This window comes from Amblyraja radiata, chromosome 2, assembly GCF_010909765.2.
Source record: "Amblyraja radiata isolate CabotCenter1 chromosome 2, sAmbRad1.1.pri, whole genome shotgun sequence".
Classification (NCBI taxonomy): domain Eukaryota; kingdom Metazoa; phylum Chordata; class Chondrichthyes; order Rajiformes; family Rajidae; genus Amblyraja; species Amblyraja radiata.
The window spans coordinates 107422453-107437732 of NC_045957.1; the positions used below are offsets into that span (position 1 = coordinate 107422453).

General features: G+C 44.2%; 1 protein-coding gene across 2 annotated transcripts in view; it reads right to left on the reverse strand.

Moving 5' to 3' along the window:
* cfap69 (cilia and flagella associated protein 69) overlaps positions 1 to 15280 on the reverse strand; it is a 110075-nt gene that overhangs the window by 5662 nt on the left and 89133 nt on the right. For both annotated transcript variants that reach the window (XM_033013100.1, XM_033013110.1), the window contains 3 exons: positions 14414 to 14490; positions 3869 to 4066; positions 662 to 748 (listed from right to left, as the gene is read on the reverse strand). In XM_033013100.1, the coding sequence (XP_032868991.1) occupies positions 662 to 748; positions 3869 to 4066; positions 14414 to 14490 (362 nt within the window). The remainder of the gene's footprint in view (positions 1 to 661; positions 749 to 3868; positions 4067 to 14413; positions 14491 to 15280) is intronic.

Sequence of the window (15280 nt, forward strand, 5' to 3'; positions counted from 1 at the left end):
TAAGCTTAATAGCTCCAACATTATCTTTTTTAAATGTAACCAATTGTTGTATCAATAAACAATTGGTCACACAAGATTTCTTTAAATTTGAAGATAAATCTATAATAGAAATTTGCAAACTAATATATTAAAAGGCTTTAAATAGATTCATGGTGACACTTAGACTTAAATTCCAAGTTATGGGCCTGTCCCACTTACGCAACGTTTTCGGCGACTGCTGGCACCCGTTGCGGGTCACTGAAAATTTTCAACATGTTGAAAATCCAGCGGCAACCAGAACAAGGTACGACTCTTTGGGCGACTACTCCTACATACAGGCTTCACCCCGCGACATGTTGCCAGGGTGTCGCCTGTATGGTTGTGAGTAGTCTCCTCAGTCGCCCAAAGAGTCGTAGCGTCTTTCTGGTCGCCGCTGAATTTTCAACATGTTGAACATTTTCAGTGACCTGCAACAACCTATGACAGGTGCCGGCAGTCGCCGAAAAAGTTGCGTAAGTGGGACAGGCCCATTAAGATGCTAAGAAGAGTTAAAGTAGCCAAATACATATTTGAGACTGACTTTGACATAATTTAGTACATAAAATAATAAACAGGCAATCCAAATGGGAGATCGATTCTTAAATATATTATGATTTAATTTACCAAATCAAACAAAACTTGCCTTCAGAATTTCATAGTTTGATGTCCTAGCCACAAGCTCATTCCATGATTTCGCGGATAATCCTTTTTGTTTGAAGTTGAGTTGTATCTTTGAAAAACAAAAGTTAAACGGCACCACAAAAATAGAGATTGAAGAGATGAGAAATTCTATTTGTTCATATGGTTCTATTAATATAATAAACAAGTATGCTGGTAGATTAATTGACTACAGTAAATTACTCCTCAGTATAGATTAATGACAAAAGGAATGAAAGGAAAATAATGGGTATGTGTGAGTTGCAAGAGTACTTGGAAATAAAGAAACTACTGGAATTGGTCTCCTACAAGCTGGCATGGACCAAATCTGTCACATGGCCTCCTTCTGTTTTGTTATCGGTATAACCATAAGATTTAAGAGTAGATTACAGGCTAAATATATTTTGCGATTTTTAATTTTCTGATCCCTTTGGCCCACAATGTCGATGCTAAACATGATGCCATGATAAACTAATCTCATCTGCCTGCACATGTTCCATATCGCTCCATTCCCTGCATATCCATGTGCCTATCTAAAAGCCTCTTAAACACCACTATAATACCACGCCGGAGGATTGGCGTACTAGAAGGGTCGAGATGGCTTGTTTCCGTGCTGTAATTGTTATATGGTTATATGTACTACAAATAAGATTTGAGCACTTAAAACCATGTCTAGATGTAATTCCAACGGGATGATCCATCACCATTGATGAGAAACCCATTGGACCAGCTACATTGTGTGGCTGCTAGAGTTGGTTAGGGGTTTGATCTCCCCCCTGCAGGCAGTTCCAGATGCCACAAGGCCTTTCTACCATCTACAATGAACTTCGGGTTTGTGATGGAATACCCACCACTTGCCTGGATTAGTGCTGCTCCAACAACACCCAAGGATATCACACCAGCAAGGATAAATCAGTCAATTTGATTATGTGCATCACCTTTAAAATGAATAGCAATAACCTGCCTAACAGCACCTCCCTAATACACAAATTCTACTATCAGGGAGGACAAGGGACTGAGATGCATGGAAACACAAGGATTCCCAATGGAGCTGAACACCATCCTGATTTGGCAAAATATAACATAGGACACAGAACAGTTTAGTACAGGATGGACCCTTCAGCCCATAATATTTGTGCCAAACATGATGTCTAGCTGAACTGAATCTCATCTGCCTCCACATGATCCTTATCCCTCTATTCCTTGCACTTCCATGTTCAATGGTTCAATGGTTCCTTTATTATCATTGGTACCAAGGTATAGCAAGATACCTTTTTGCGTACAGATCAGTAAGATTATTGCCACACATAAGTGCAATCCCCGGTTAAGTACAAAATGCATTGTAACAGCCCACTGTGTCTATATGCAAAAGTGGCCAGGTTTTAGCAGCAATTCACAGTCCCAGCTGCAGCTGGCAATAAAGGCCTGATGCAGCTGTTGCTTCCGTCCAGATGTCCCACGGACTGTTGTCCCTCTCCTTGCCCAGACACATTCAACCTTCATACCCCGGGAGCTCCTCCTGCAGCCGACCTTGAGGTCGTGATAGGTAAGACCCCTTGGTTCTTATCAGCCCTTGATGAGCGTCCGCCGCCGCACCGACCCCCTCTACCTCCTCTCCGTTGCCCAGTGTTTGGGGGCGAGCAAGGGCCGGGCTCTGCATCTTCCCTCTCTTTGCTCCATAGCAGGACTGCTGTTGGGGTATGGCAGCGTCTCGCCGGGACCTTCTGCCGCGCATGGCTCACCGGAACCTTCATGTGCCTATCTAAAACGCCACTATGATATCTACCTCCACTACCACCCTCTAAAACATCTGCCCCACCTATCTCAATTAAACTATCCCCCTCTCACCTTGCAACTGGGAAAAAGGTTCTGAATGTCTACCCTATTTTTATCTCTCAAAACGTCATATGCTTCTATCAAGTCTCCCCACAGCCTCTAACAATCCAGAGAAAACAATCCAAGTTTATCCAACCTCTGGGCAGCACGGTGGCGCAGTGGCAGAGTTGCTGCCTTCCAGTGCCAGAGACAGGTTCGATCCTGACCAGGGGTGCTGTCTGTACGGAGTTTCTACATTTTCCCCGTGACCTGTGTGGGTTTTCTCCAGGATCTCCGGTTTCCTCCCACACTCCAGAGACGTACATGTTTGTAGGCTAATTGGCTGGTAAAATTGTAAGTGGTCCCGTGTGTGTGTATGTGGGTTTGTAGGATACTGTTAGTGTACGGGGATCGCTGGTCGGCGCGACCCAGTGGATCGAAGGACCCGTTTCCACGTTGTTTCACTAAACTAAACTCTCCCTCTAGCTAAAGCACTCTAATCCAGGCAACCATTCTTGTGCATTCACTGAGTCTAGGTCCTAAGACTCCCTTCCAAACCTAACTCTTTAGAATATTTTATCTGATAGGACTACACCATCACCTTCTGAAGAACAATTAAGGGTGTAGGCAATAGGACACAAAGTGCTGGAGTAACCAAGCAGTCAAACATTATCGCTCGAAAACATGGATAGGTGATGTTTTGGGTTGAGATCTTCCTTTAGATTTTTATGCTAAGGGTAGGCAATAATGGCTGTCAGCAATGCCCAGATTCAAAAAAAATAATAAATATAGAATGATTATTTAACACAACTTCATATGGACTAGTTAACCATATTTCAGGATCATGGGATAGAGCATTGTAAGTGCACTTACAAGAATTCATCCTTCTCCATCGCAAAATAATATTTCTCTGATCAAATTTCCAAGGAAATGGAAACAAATATTTATAAAAATGACTTAAAATAACCAATATGTTTATCGGACGACAGATGGCACAATGGGCTAAGTGTTCGGCTGGCGATCGGAAGGTAGCTGGTTCGAATCCCGCTTGGAGTGCATACTGTCGTAGTGTCCTTGGGCAAGACACTTCACCCACCTTTGCCTGTGTGTGAATGTGTGTGAGCGATTGGTGGTGGTCGGAGGGGCCTTAGGCGCAGATTGGCAGCCACGCTTCCGTCAGTCTGCCCCAGGGCAGCTGTGGCTACAGAAGTAGCTCACCACCACCGAGTATGACTGAGGAGTGAATGAATAATGCGATGTAAAGCGCCTTGAGTATTAGAAAGGCGCTATATAAATCCCATCCATTATTATTATTATTATATAAACCCTATAATAGGTACATGTAATTTATTCAAAAATCCATACAAAATCAGCTTACCTCATCATACATTTTCTGTTCATCCAGTAGGTCATGTTTTTTCTGCTTGTCAAGAATGTTGGTTTGATGCAGTGCCACTTGTCTGCTAACATTCTCATAATGCTTTGTTATCGTTGTCAACCCATCCATATCTCTAATGACAGGATGGATAGCTTCCTGTTTAAGTTCATTTTCAATTTCATTCCATACACCACCCACCTGTAATTAAAAGATGTTCATTGTACTTTACAAAATGTTATGTATTTCTTTAACAAAATAAAATGTTCCCTAATCTCCTGTAGCCAGGTCAAATTCCCATTACATTCTGGTCAATCAAACACAAAAGCGAAATACCACTGACAATGGAAATCTGAAAAAAATTTTTTTGAAAACTCTAAGCAGGCCACGATGTAGGCATAGCTGTAAGGCGAGAGGGGCAAAGTTTAAAGGAGATGTGCAGGGCAACTATTTTTACACTGAAAGGTGGTGAGTGCCTAGAACGTGATGCCGGGGGTGGTGGTTGAGGCATATATGATAATGGCATTTAAGAGACTTTTGAATGGATTATGCAGGGAATGGAGGTGTATGGATTATGTGCAGGTAAAGAAAGAGATGGTCTTGGCATCAAGTTCGACACAGACATTGTGGGACGTAGGACCTGCTCTTGTGCTGGACTGTTCTATGTTCATGTATCTAAGCAGGTTGACATTTCAGATTTATTCCGTCCTTTAGAATTGTAAATAAAAAAAGTTACATCTGTAAAGCCAGGCTACAAGAGAAGGGCAAGATAATGATATAAAAGATGATGGCGTAAGTTAAAAAAATCTAGTTAATTGGACAAGGTACGAAAGAAAAAACATATGGCAGAAGTTAATTTTCCAGGATGTGCAATCTGCGAAACAAGAGGAGCAATTGTGATATAAAACAGTTAAACTCGGGCTTTAAGTCACAAGGGTTGCAGTGCCCAATCAAACAGGTGTCATTAACCTGGAAAGGGTGCAGAAAATATTCACCAGGATGTTACCTGGACTTGAGAGGTTAAATTATAAGGAGAGGCTGGATAGACTGGAACATTTTTAGGAGGAGTGTAGGAGAGAGGCTGGATAGACTGGGATGTTTAGGATACTGAGGTGTGACCTAATAGACAAAATTATGAATAGTATAGAATGGTCATATTCTTGTTCCCAAGGTAGAGGAGTCCAGGACTAATGGGCATCGCTTTGTGAGAGGGGAAAGATTTAAAAGGGACCTGAATGACAATTTATTCACGCAGAGGGTGGTGCAGATATGGAATGAGCTGCCAGAGGAAGCTGTTGAGGCCCATATTATGGTGATGTTTAAAAGACATTTAAGCAGGTAGATGGGCAGAAAAGTTTTAGATGGCTATGTGCCAAATGCAGGCAAATGGGATGAGTTCAGATATAAAAACTGGTCAGCACTGGCGAGTTAAGCCAAAGGGCCTGTGTCTCCATGCTAACTGATTCCATGATATAATCACTTTATGACAAAAGAGATATTGCTCCCAGAGATGGCATTCAGCTTTTCGAGATTGTATAGGAAAACAAAATCAGTATGGTAAACGAGATGATGAGAAGCCCAGCACATAGAATGAACCGAGGAGATTAGCAAAACAATCTATTCTACTTTCGGCCTCCCTACTGTTCAGAAAACGACATCACAAACATTGAAGACAGAATATCAAGTTTGTAGAAGTATAAGCAAAACATTGTTTCATCTTGAAAGGGTGCAATGGTCAGGAGTATGGGATGGGGAGAAAGTGAATATGACCTGGGAAAAATAATGTGACTATTCGTCTTATCTGTCCCTCTTAGGATTTTGTATACCTAGGTCACTCTCGGCCTCCTACATTCCAGGGAAAAAGACCCAATATATACAGCCTATCCTTATTATTCAATCCGTCAAGTCCAGTTGACTTCATGGTAATAGTGAATCTTTTCTGCACCATTTCGAGCATAATGATATCCATTTGTTTGGGCACTTCACAGTCTTGGCACATAAACCCTGAGTTTAGCTATTTCAAATCCTGTGGTTACATTTGTAGGTTAGAGAGGATAAGAAGCAGGTGTTGAATGTTAAATGCAAAGCAGGATGCAGCAGATGGAATATACTCCCTCAACATTCTATTCCTACAACAATATGGAGATATTACCGATTATAATCACCACCAAGACTGGTGCAACTGAAAGTATGGCTCGTTAATCCACTCTATTCTAAATGACCTTTCTATAGACCCATTTTCTTTTCATCCTATTCCAATCCATTACTAATGGCTCGATTAGGTCTTGTGCACTGATAAGGTTTTTTGGTTTAATTTCCATGGGCTTGAAAAAGCAGTGAAATATTGTGTTCACAAAGACTGCTTCCTGGGATGGTGGGTCTGCCAAATGAGGAATAGGTTTGTATTCACTATAGTCCAGAATAATGAGAGGGGATTTAGTTGGCACAATGCAAATTATCAAATATTTGACAACATTCGTCATGCCTATTCCCCCTCAATACGACTTCCCCTTCCCCTTCCCCACCCCATCAGTAATTCAGTAATTTCCTAAACAAGTAATTCCTTAATATTGTGTTCAGAAATGCGAAGTTGAAAATGTGAAGTTGCAGAGATCTCCCCATTACTTAAGGTGGGAACTGCACAAAGATCCCATGCCCATCAGGACTATTTGTTATTCATTTCAATGAAACTGTCATGAGAATGTTATAAAATATTTGATTGTTTAAATATTTTAAGTTTAAAAAATGTTTTTTGCCTATTTGCACTGCATCTAAAAGGCACAATAATGTTTTTTTTCCAATTGCTTTCGAATGTATTTAATCGTCAGAAATATTCAGACTTTGATAGTCTGACAGGTGTGGCGACATCGGTTAGTTGGCTTTCCATGTTTCTGATCGGTGTTTTATTTCAGCCCGTCCACAAAAACCTTTTCATTGCATGAGGCCGCATCATGAGGAATCAAATTGCCCCTGCTCTCACAATTGAGACCAATCTTCAAAATAACGCAACAGTTATTATAGGGCATTAATGACCTGTGAACGAAGTAACTCAGAAAACATATGGAAAAAGTATTAATCAGTAGCAGAAGGTATAATCCATAAATAAAATATCAAGATAGAAATAGAAAGCAAAGTAAAAAGAGGGAAAGGAAACAGTTGAGAAATTGATTTTTTTTTTTTTAATGATTTCAAATGCCGACTTAGAAACATAGAAAATAGGTGCAGGAATAGGCCATTTGGCCCTTCGAGCCTGCACCGTCATTCAATATGATCATGGCTGATCATCCAACTCAGTATCCTGTACCTGCCTTCTCTCCATACCCCCTGATCCCTTTAGCCATAAGGGTCACATCTAACTCCCTCTTAAATATAGCCAATGACCTGGCCTCAACTACCTTCTGTGGCAGAGAATTCCACAGATTCACCACTCTCTGTGTAAAAAATGATTTCCTCATCTCGGTCCTAAAAGTCTTCCCTCTTATCCTTAAACTGTGACCCCTAGTTCTGGACTTCCCCAACATCGGGAATAATCTTCCTGCATCTAGCCTGTCCAACCCCTTAAGAATTTTGTAAGTTTCTATAAGATCCCCTCTCAGTCTTCTGAATTCCAACCAGTACAAGCCGAGTCTATCCAGTCTTTCTTCATATGAAAGTCCTGACATCCCAGGAATCAGTCTGGTGAACCTTCTCTTTACTCCCTCTATGGCAAGAATGTCTTTCCTCAGATTAGGAGACCAAAACTGTACGCAATACTCCAGGTGTGGTCTCACCAAGACCCTGTACAACTGCAGTAGAACCTCCCTGCTCCTATACTCAAATCCTTTTGCAATGAATGCTAACATATCATTCGCCTTCTTCACTGCCTGCTGCACCTGCATGCCTACTTTTAATGACTGGTGTACCATGACACCCAGGTCTCGTTGCATCTCCCCTTTTCCTAATCGGCCACCATTCAGATAATTGTCTACTTTCCTGTTTTTGCCACCAAAGTGGATAACCTCACATTTATCCACATTATACTGCATCTGCCATGCATTTGCCCACTCACCCAGCCTATCCAAGTCACCTTGCAGCCTCCGAGCATCCTCCTCACAGCTAACACTGCCCCCCAGCTTTGTGTCATCCGCAAACTTGAAGATGTTGCATTCAATTCCCTCGTCCAAATCATTAATATATATCGTAAATAGCTGGGATCCCAGCACTGAGCCTTGCGGTACCCCACTAGTCACTGCCTGCCATTGTGAAAAGGACCCGTTTACTCCTACTCTTTGCTTCCTGTCTGCCAGCCAGTTCTCTATCCACATCAATACTGAACACCAATACCGTGTGCTTTAAGTTTGTATACTAATCTCTTATGTGGGACCTTGTCGAAAGCCTTCTGAAAGTCCAGATATAACACATCCACTGATTCTCCCTTATCCACTCTACTAGTTACATCCTCGAAAAATTCTATAAGATTCGTCAAATTAAATTAAATTAAATTTCTTTATTTATATACCACATTTTTAGTCAACTTGCATTGACCCCAAAGTGCTTCACATAATTACATTCACACACACAGGCAAAGGTGGGTGAAGTGTCTTGCCCAAGGACACACACAGGCAAAGGTGGGTGAAGTGTCTTGCCCAAGGACACAACGACAGTATGCACTCCAAGCGGGATTCGAACCAGCTACCTTCCGGTTGCCAGCCGAACACTTAGCCCATTGTGCCATCTGTCGTCCAATGATTTACATGATTTACCTTTCATAAATCCATACTGACTTTGTTCTTTGATTTCACCACTTCCCAAATGTGCTGCTATCCCATCTTTAATAACTGATTCTAGCAGTTTCCCCACTACCGACGTTAGACTAACTGGTCTGTAATTCCCCGTTTTCTCTCTCCCTCCCTTTTTAAAAAGTGGGGTTACATTAGCTACCCTCCAATCCTCAGGAACTACTCCAGAATCTAAAGAGTTTTGAAAAATTATCACTAATGCATCCACTATTTCTGGGGCTACTTCCTTAAGTACTCTGAGATGCAGCCTATCTGGCCCTGGGGATTTATCGGCCTTTAATCCATTCAATTTACCTAACACCATTTCCCGGCTAACCTGGATTTCACTCAGTTCCTCCATCTCATTTGACCCCCAGTCCCCTGCTATTTCCGGCAGATTATTTATGTCTTCCTTAGTGAAGACAGAACCAAAGTAGTTATTCAATTGGTCTGCCATGTCCTTGTTCCCCATGATCAATTCACCTGTTTCTGACTGCAAGGGACCTACATTTGTTTTAACTAATCTTGTTCTCTTCACATATCTATAAAAGCTTTTGCAGTCAGTTTTTATGTTCCCTGCCAGTTTTCTTTCATAATCTATTTTCCCTTTCCTAATTAAGCCCGTTGTCCTCCTCTGCTGGACTCTGAATTTCTCCCAGTCCTCTGGTAGGCTGCTTTTTCTGGCTAATTTGTACGCTTCATCTTTTGTTTTGATACTATCCCTGATTTCCCTTGTTATCCATGGATGCACTACCTTCCCTGATTTATTTTTTTGCCAAACTGGGATGAACAATTGTTGTAGTTCATCCATGCAGTCTTTAAATGCCTTCCATTGCACATCCACCGTCAACCTATTAAGAATCAATTGCCAGTCTATCTTGGCCAATTCACGTCTCATACCCTCAAAGTTACCTTTCTTTAAGTTCAGGACCCTTGTTTCTGAATTAACAATGTCACTCTCCATCCTAATGAAGAACTCAACCATATTATGGTCATTGCCCAAGGGGCCACGCACAACAAGACTGCTAACTAACCCTTCCTCATTACTCAATATCCAATCTAGAATAGCCTGCTCTCTCGTTGGTTCCTCTACATGTTGGTTTAGAAAACTATCACGCATACATTCCAAGAAATTCTCTTCCTCAGCACCCTTGCCAATTTGATTCACCCAATCTATATGTAGATTGAAGTCACCCATTATAACTGTTTTACCTTTGTTGCACGCATTTCTAATTTCCTGTTTGATGCCATCCCCAACTCCACTACTACTGTTAGGTGGCCTGTACACAACTCCCACTAGCGTTTTCTGCCCCTTAGTGTTTCGCAGCTCTACCCATATCGATTCCACACCCTCCAAGCTAATGTCCATCCTTTCTATTGCGTTAATCTGCTCTCTAACCAGCAACGTCACCCCACCTCCTTTCCCTTTCTGTCTATCCCTCCTGAATATTGAATATCCCTGGATGTTCAGCTCCCAGCCTATGTCACCCTGGAGCCATGTCTCCGTGATCCCAACTATATCAAGTCGTTAATAGCGATCTGAACATTCAACTCATCCACCTTATCCTTGCATTGAGACACAAAGCCTTCAGGCTTGTTTTTACAACACTCTTACCCCTTATACAATTATGTTGAAAAGTGGCCCTTTTTGATTTTTGCCCTGGATTTGTCTGCCTGCCACTTTTACTTTTCACCTTGCTACCTATTGCTTCTATCCTCATTTTACACCCCTCTGTCTCTACGCTCACACATTTAAGAAACCCTTTCCCTTTAACTCCATCCTCAACTATCCCATTCGACACCCCACCCCCCTTATTCAGTTTAAAACCACCCGTGTAGCAGTGGCAAATCTGCCTGCCAGAATGCTGGTCCCCCACCTGTTAAGATGCAATCCGTCCCTTTTGTTCAGTTCCCTCTTACTCCAAAACAGATCCCAGTGATCTAAGAATCTAAATCCCTGCCCCGTGCACCAGTTCCTCAGCCACACATTCAGGTCCCGTATCTCCCTGTTCCTGCTCTCGCCAGCACGAGGGACTGGAAGCAAACCGGAGATAACAACCCTGGAGGTCCTGCTTTTCAGCATTTTTCAGAGCTCTCTAAAGTCACGCTGCAGAATATTCATCCCCTTCTTTCCAACATCGTTTGTGCCGACATGCACTACCACTTCTGGCTGTTCACCTTCGTCCTTGAGGATTTTCTGCACTCTGTCCATGACATCCTGGATCCTGGCACCAGGAAGGCAGCACACCATCCTCGAATCCCGTCTGTTGCCGCAGAAATCCCTGTCCGTACCTCTCACAATGGAGTCTCCCACTACAATGGCGTTGCCTGACTTTGGCCTTTTTGTTTTTGGCTCAACAGCCCTATTCTCATCGCAAGCCAGTCCGCCGCTCAGTGTAAAAACGTCTTCTGTCCCGACAGCTTCTAAGTGTGGGAACCTGTTCACAAGAGGTACAACACCCGGGGACGTTTGCATTCCATGCTTCCCTCCCTTTCTCACTGTCTCCCACCTTCTCTCTTCCAGTACCTTTGGTGTAACAATCTTACTGTAGGACTTGTCGAGGAACTACTCCGTTTCTCGGACGAACCTGAGGTCATCCACTTGCTTCTCCAGTTCCCCAACACGGTCCTTCAGGAGCCCTACCTGGATGCACTTGTCACATTTGTAGCAGCCAGAGGCACCAGCAGTGTCCTTGACCTCCCACATACTGCAAGCATCACACTGAATCAGCTTGCCTGACATCTCCTTTTTTCGTCTCTCCCTCTGCAGTGTTTTACGTAGCCTCCTCTCCTCAGCCGAAGACTCTCGAGCCAAAGACTCACACTTTACTCACAGGGCCGCACCCTCACTGCCGCTCCCTAAGAGCAGTCTTGCTTATATTGACTGATAAATTGCCACTTGAGCTAGAGCCAATCAGTGTTTTCTCTTGCTAATCTTCTCCTGCTGTTGCTTCCAACTGTACAGCAGCAGTTCAATATGATCATGGCTGATCATCCAGAATCAGTACCCCGTTCCTGCTTTCTCCCCATATCCCTTGAGTCTGTTAGCCCTGGGAGCTATATCCAACACTCTTGAATACATCCAGTGAATTGGCCTCCACTGCTTTCTGTGGCAGAGAATTCCACAAATTCGTAACTATCTGGGTGAAAAGCTTTTTCCTCATCTTAGTCGTAAATGGCCTACCCCTTATTCTTAAATTGTGACCCCTGGTTCTGGACTCTTCCAACATCGGGAACATTTAAATTCCAGTGAATGTAAGCCCAGTCCATGCATTATTTCACCATGGATCATGGACTTCTGGCATGACAGAATTTCATGCATTGCAGTACATTGGAATGGAAAGCTTGACACTGAGAGACTATTTTTATGAAAGTTCTGGAGGAATAGTGTATCACAAATAGCAACTTTATGTATTTAACATTAGAACATTTGGAACTTGCTGTCCAATTTACACATAAATAATGGTGAATGCATTTAGCCTCACCATTACAAGTTAAGTCAAGTTGAGTTAACTGTCATATGCAAAGATCTTAGAGCAGAGCAAGATAGGCTACTCCTGCGAAATGCAATGGGCTGACGTGTAGTACGCTACGGAGGGGATCCTGGGCATTTTTCCCCGCCCATTTTAGTAACCGGAGCCTACCTGACCCGACCCGACTCGCAGTGTAATCAATGTTGCGGGGTAACAGTTTGTGTGTGTGATATAGGGTTAGATTCATAATTCTGTCAGTTCATACTTGTCAAGAATAAAATTTGACTCTGGTAATTGTCTTTTTTAATGTTTTTTAAATAATATCTTTTTAAATGGCTCACAAGCAGTGTTTGAGTTGATTTTGTAGTAACCGGAACCGACCCGACTCGCAGGGTAATTGACATTGCGGGGGAACTTTTTGTGTGTGATATAGGGTTAGATTCATAATTCTGTTAGTTCATAATTCTGTTAATTCTTGTTAAAGAATAAAATGTTTATAAACACACATACATGAATGTGATATAAATGTATATAATCATATAACACACACAATTATATTCCTTCTGATCCAATGATGAACTTTATTTCAGACTAGACAAGAGACATTAAATAAGAAACATTGTAAACCCCCCCCGCAACTTCACACACACTAGGCCCCATCCCACCCCTCAACTCTCCCCCCCACTCCCTCGCCTCACCCCACACTACAATGTCTCCCCCCCTCCTATGCCCCTCTCCCCGCTGCCCCAGGCCGCGCACTCCCTCTCCCCGGGCCCCACACTCCCTCTCCCCGCTGCCCCGGGCCCCACACTCCCTCTCCCTGGGCCCCACACTCCCTCTCCCCGCTGCCCCGGGCCCCACACTCCCACACCCCGCTGCCCCGCGCACTCCCTCTCCCCGGGCCGCACACTCCCTCTCCCCGCTGCTCCGGGCCGCACACTCCCTCTCCCCGCTGCCCCGGGCCCCACACTCCCTCTCCCCGCTGCCCCGGCCCCACACTCGCCTCTCCCCGCTGCCACCGGCCCCACACTCCCTCTCCCCGCTGCCCCGGGCCACGCACTCCCTCTCCCCGGGCCCCACACTCCCTCTCCCCGCTGCCCCGGGCCCCCACACTCCCTCTCCCGGGCCCACACTCCCTCTCCCCGTTGCCCCCCGGCCCCACACCCTTCCCCTGCTGCCGGGCCGCGCACTCCCTCCCACCTGCCCCGGGCCGCGTATCCACCGTCCCGCCCACCTCCTCCCTTCCCCGGCCCCACCTCCCTCTCCCCGCTGCCCGGCCCCACACTCCCTCTCCCCGCTGCCCGGGCCGCACACTCCCTCTCCCCGGGCCCCACACTCTCTCTCCAGTTGCCCCGGGCCCCCACTCCCTCTCCCCCGCTGCTCCCTCCCTCTCCCCGGCCCCCCACTCCCTCTCCCCCGCTCCCCGCGCACTCCTCCCGGGCGCACTCCCTCTCCCCGCTGCCCGGGCCGCTCACTCCCTCTCCCCGGGCCGCTCACTCCCTCTCCCCGGGCCGCTCACTCCCTCTCCCCGGGCCGCTCATTCCCTCTCCCCGCTGCGGAAACAAAGATCCGATCTTTGGCCGGAAGCAAGATGGTGGAACAAGATGGCGGGGACTGGTCGCTAAAATGGGTCCTATAATCTCCCATGAATCCACCCATGAGCGTACTACACGTTTGCGTGAGAGTAACCCATCTTGCTCTGCTCTAAGATCTTTGGTCATATGCACAGACACGGTGAGCTACAGCTACAATGAACATTGTGCTTAGAGCAGCATCACAGGCACATAGACTGAGACAACACACTGAAACAAATATTACACATGAATTACACATAAATTTCATGACGGTGAAAAGAAAACAAGATATTAGTGCAAAACACAGTTTGAAAACTTGTCTGTGGTAGTCAAAAGGTGGTCCTTAGTGCTATGTTGGCGAGGTAGGAATAATATTGTGTGGGCACAGAATTCTTCAACCACCATAGGAAAATCCTTCCAAAAATGTCAATCGGTATCATTGAGTCATATTCGGTAATATTGCAAGATATATTTCTGACATGTAGCAGACCCCATTACCAACTGGAAACTTACTTAAGTACTGACCACAATTTTTGTTTGTATTATAATTAATATGGCTAACAAATGAAACTAAAAACTAATTTTATTTTCTAACACCAATGAAATACAGAAAACATATGGAATACCATTACTTTAAGTTCCTGTCTAATATCATTTCCAAGCCTTTTGCTAATTGTATCAATCATATTTGTTGTTGTTGTGTATTCCTCTTCAGTAAATTTTCAGTAACTGAAAATTACTTACCTTCATATCTAAATAATGCTGTACAATGGCAAGTGTGACTTGATCAAGTGTGGATAATCCAGGAAGATCTTCAAAACCTTGTGAAATATATTTGCAAAAAATTATAAATGATGAATTGAAAAAAGAACTGAGAAAGACTTTACATGATGCTCTCGGAAAGATGTGGTCAAGCTTGGAAGGGTACGAGGATGGTGCCAGGATGATAGGGTCTGAGTTATAGGTAGAGGTTAAGTTGGCTGGGACTCTATTCATTGGTGCAGGAGGATGAGGGGTGATCTTATAGTGGTGTATAAAATCATGAGAGGAATGGATCAGGTAGATGCACAGAGTCTCTTGCCAGGAGTAGGTGAACCCGAGTTCCAGAGGACATAGGTTTAAGGTGAAGAGGAAAATAATTAATAGGAATGTGACGGGTAACCTTTCCACACAAAGGGTGGTGGGTGTATGGAACAAGCTGCCAGAGGAGGTAGTTGAAGCTAGGACTATCCCAACATTTAAGAAACAGTTAGACAGGTACATGGATAGGACAAGTTTGGAGGGATATGGACTAAACATAGGGAGGTGGATCTAGTGTAGCTGGGACATGTTGGCCAGTGTGGGCAAGTTGGGCCGAAGGACCTGTTACCATGCTGTATCATTCTATGAGATAAGAAATAATGTGGATGAGGTTCAGAAATTGGCAAGTATGATGCTGTGGGAATTACAGAGACATAGCTGCAAGAGGGCCAGGGCTGGTATACATCCTATCGAAAAGACAGACAGGTGGGCAGAAGGGGTGGGGTAGCTCTGTGGGTGAGGAAATAAATTGAGTCCCTTGCAAGGGGTGACATTGAAACAGGAGATGTGGAGTCAGTATGGATAGAACTA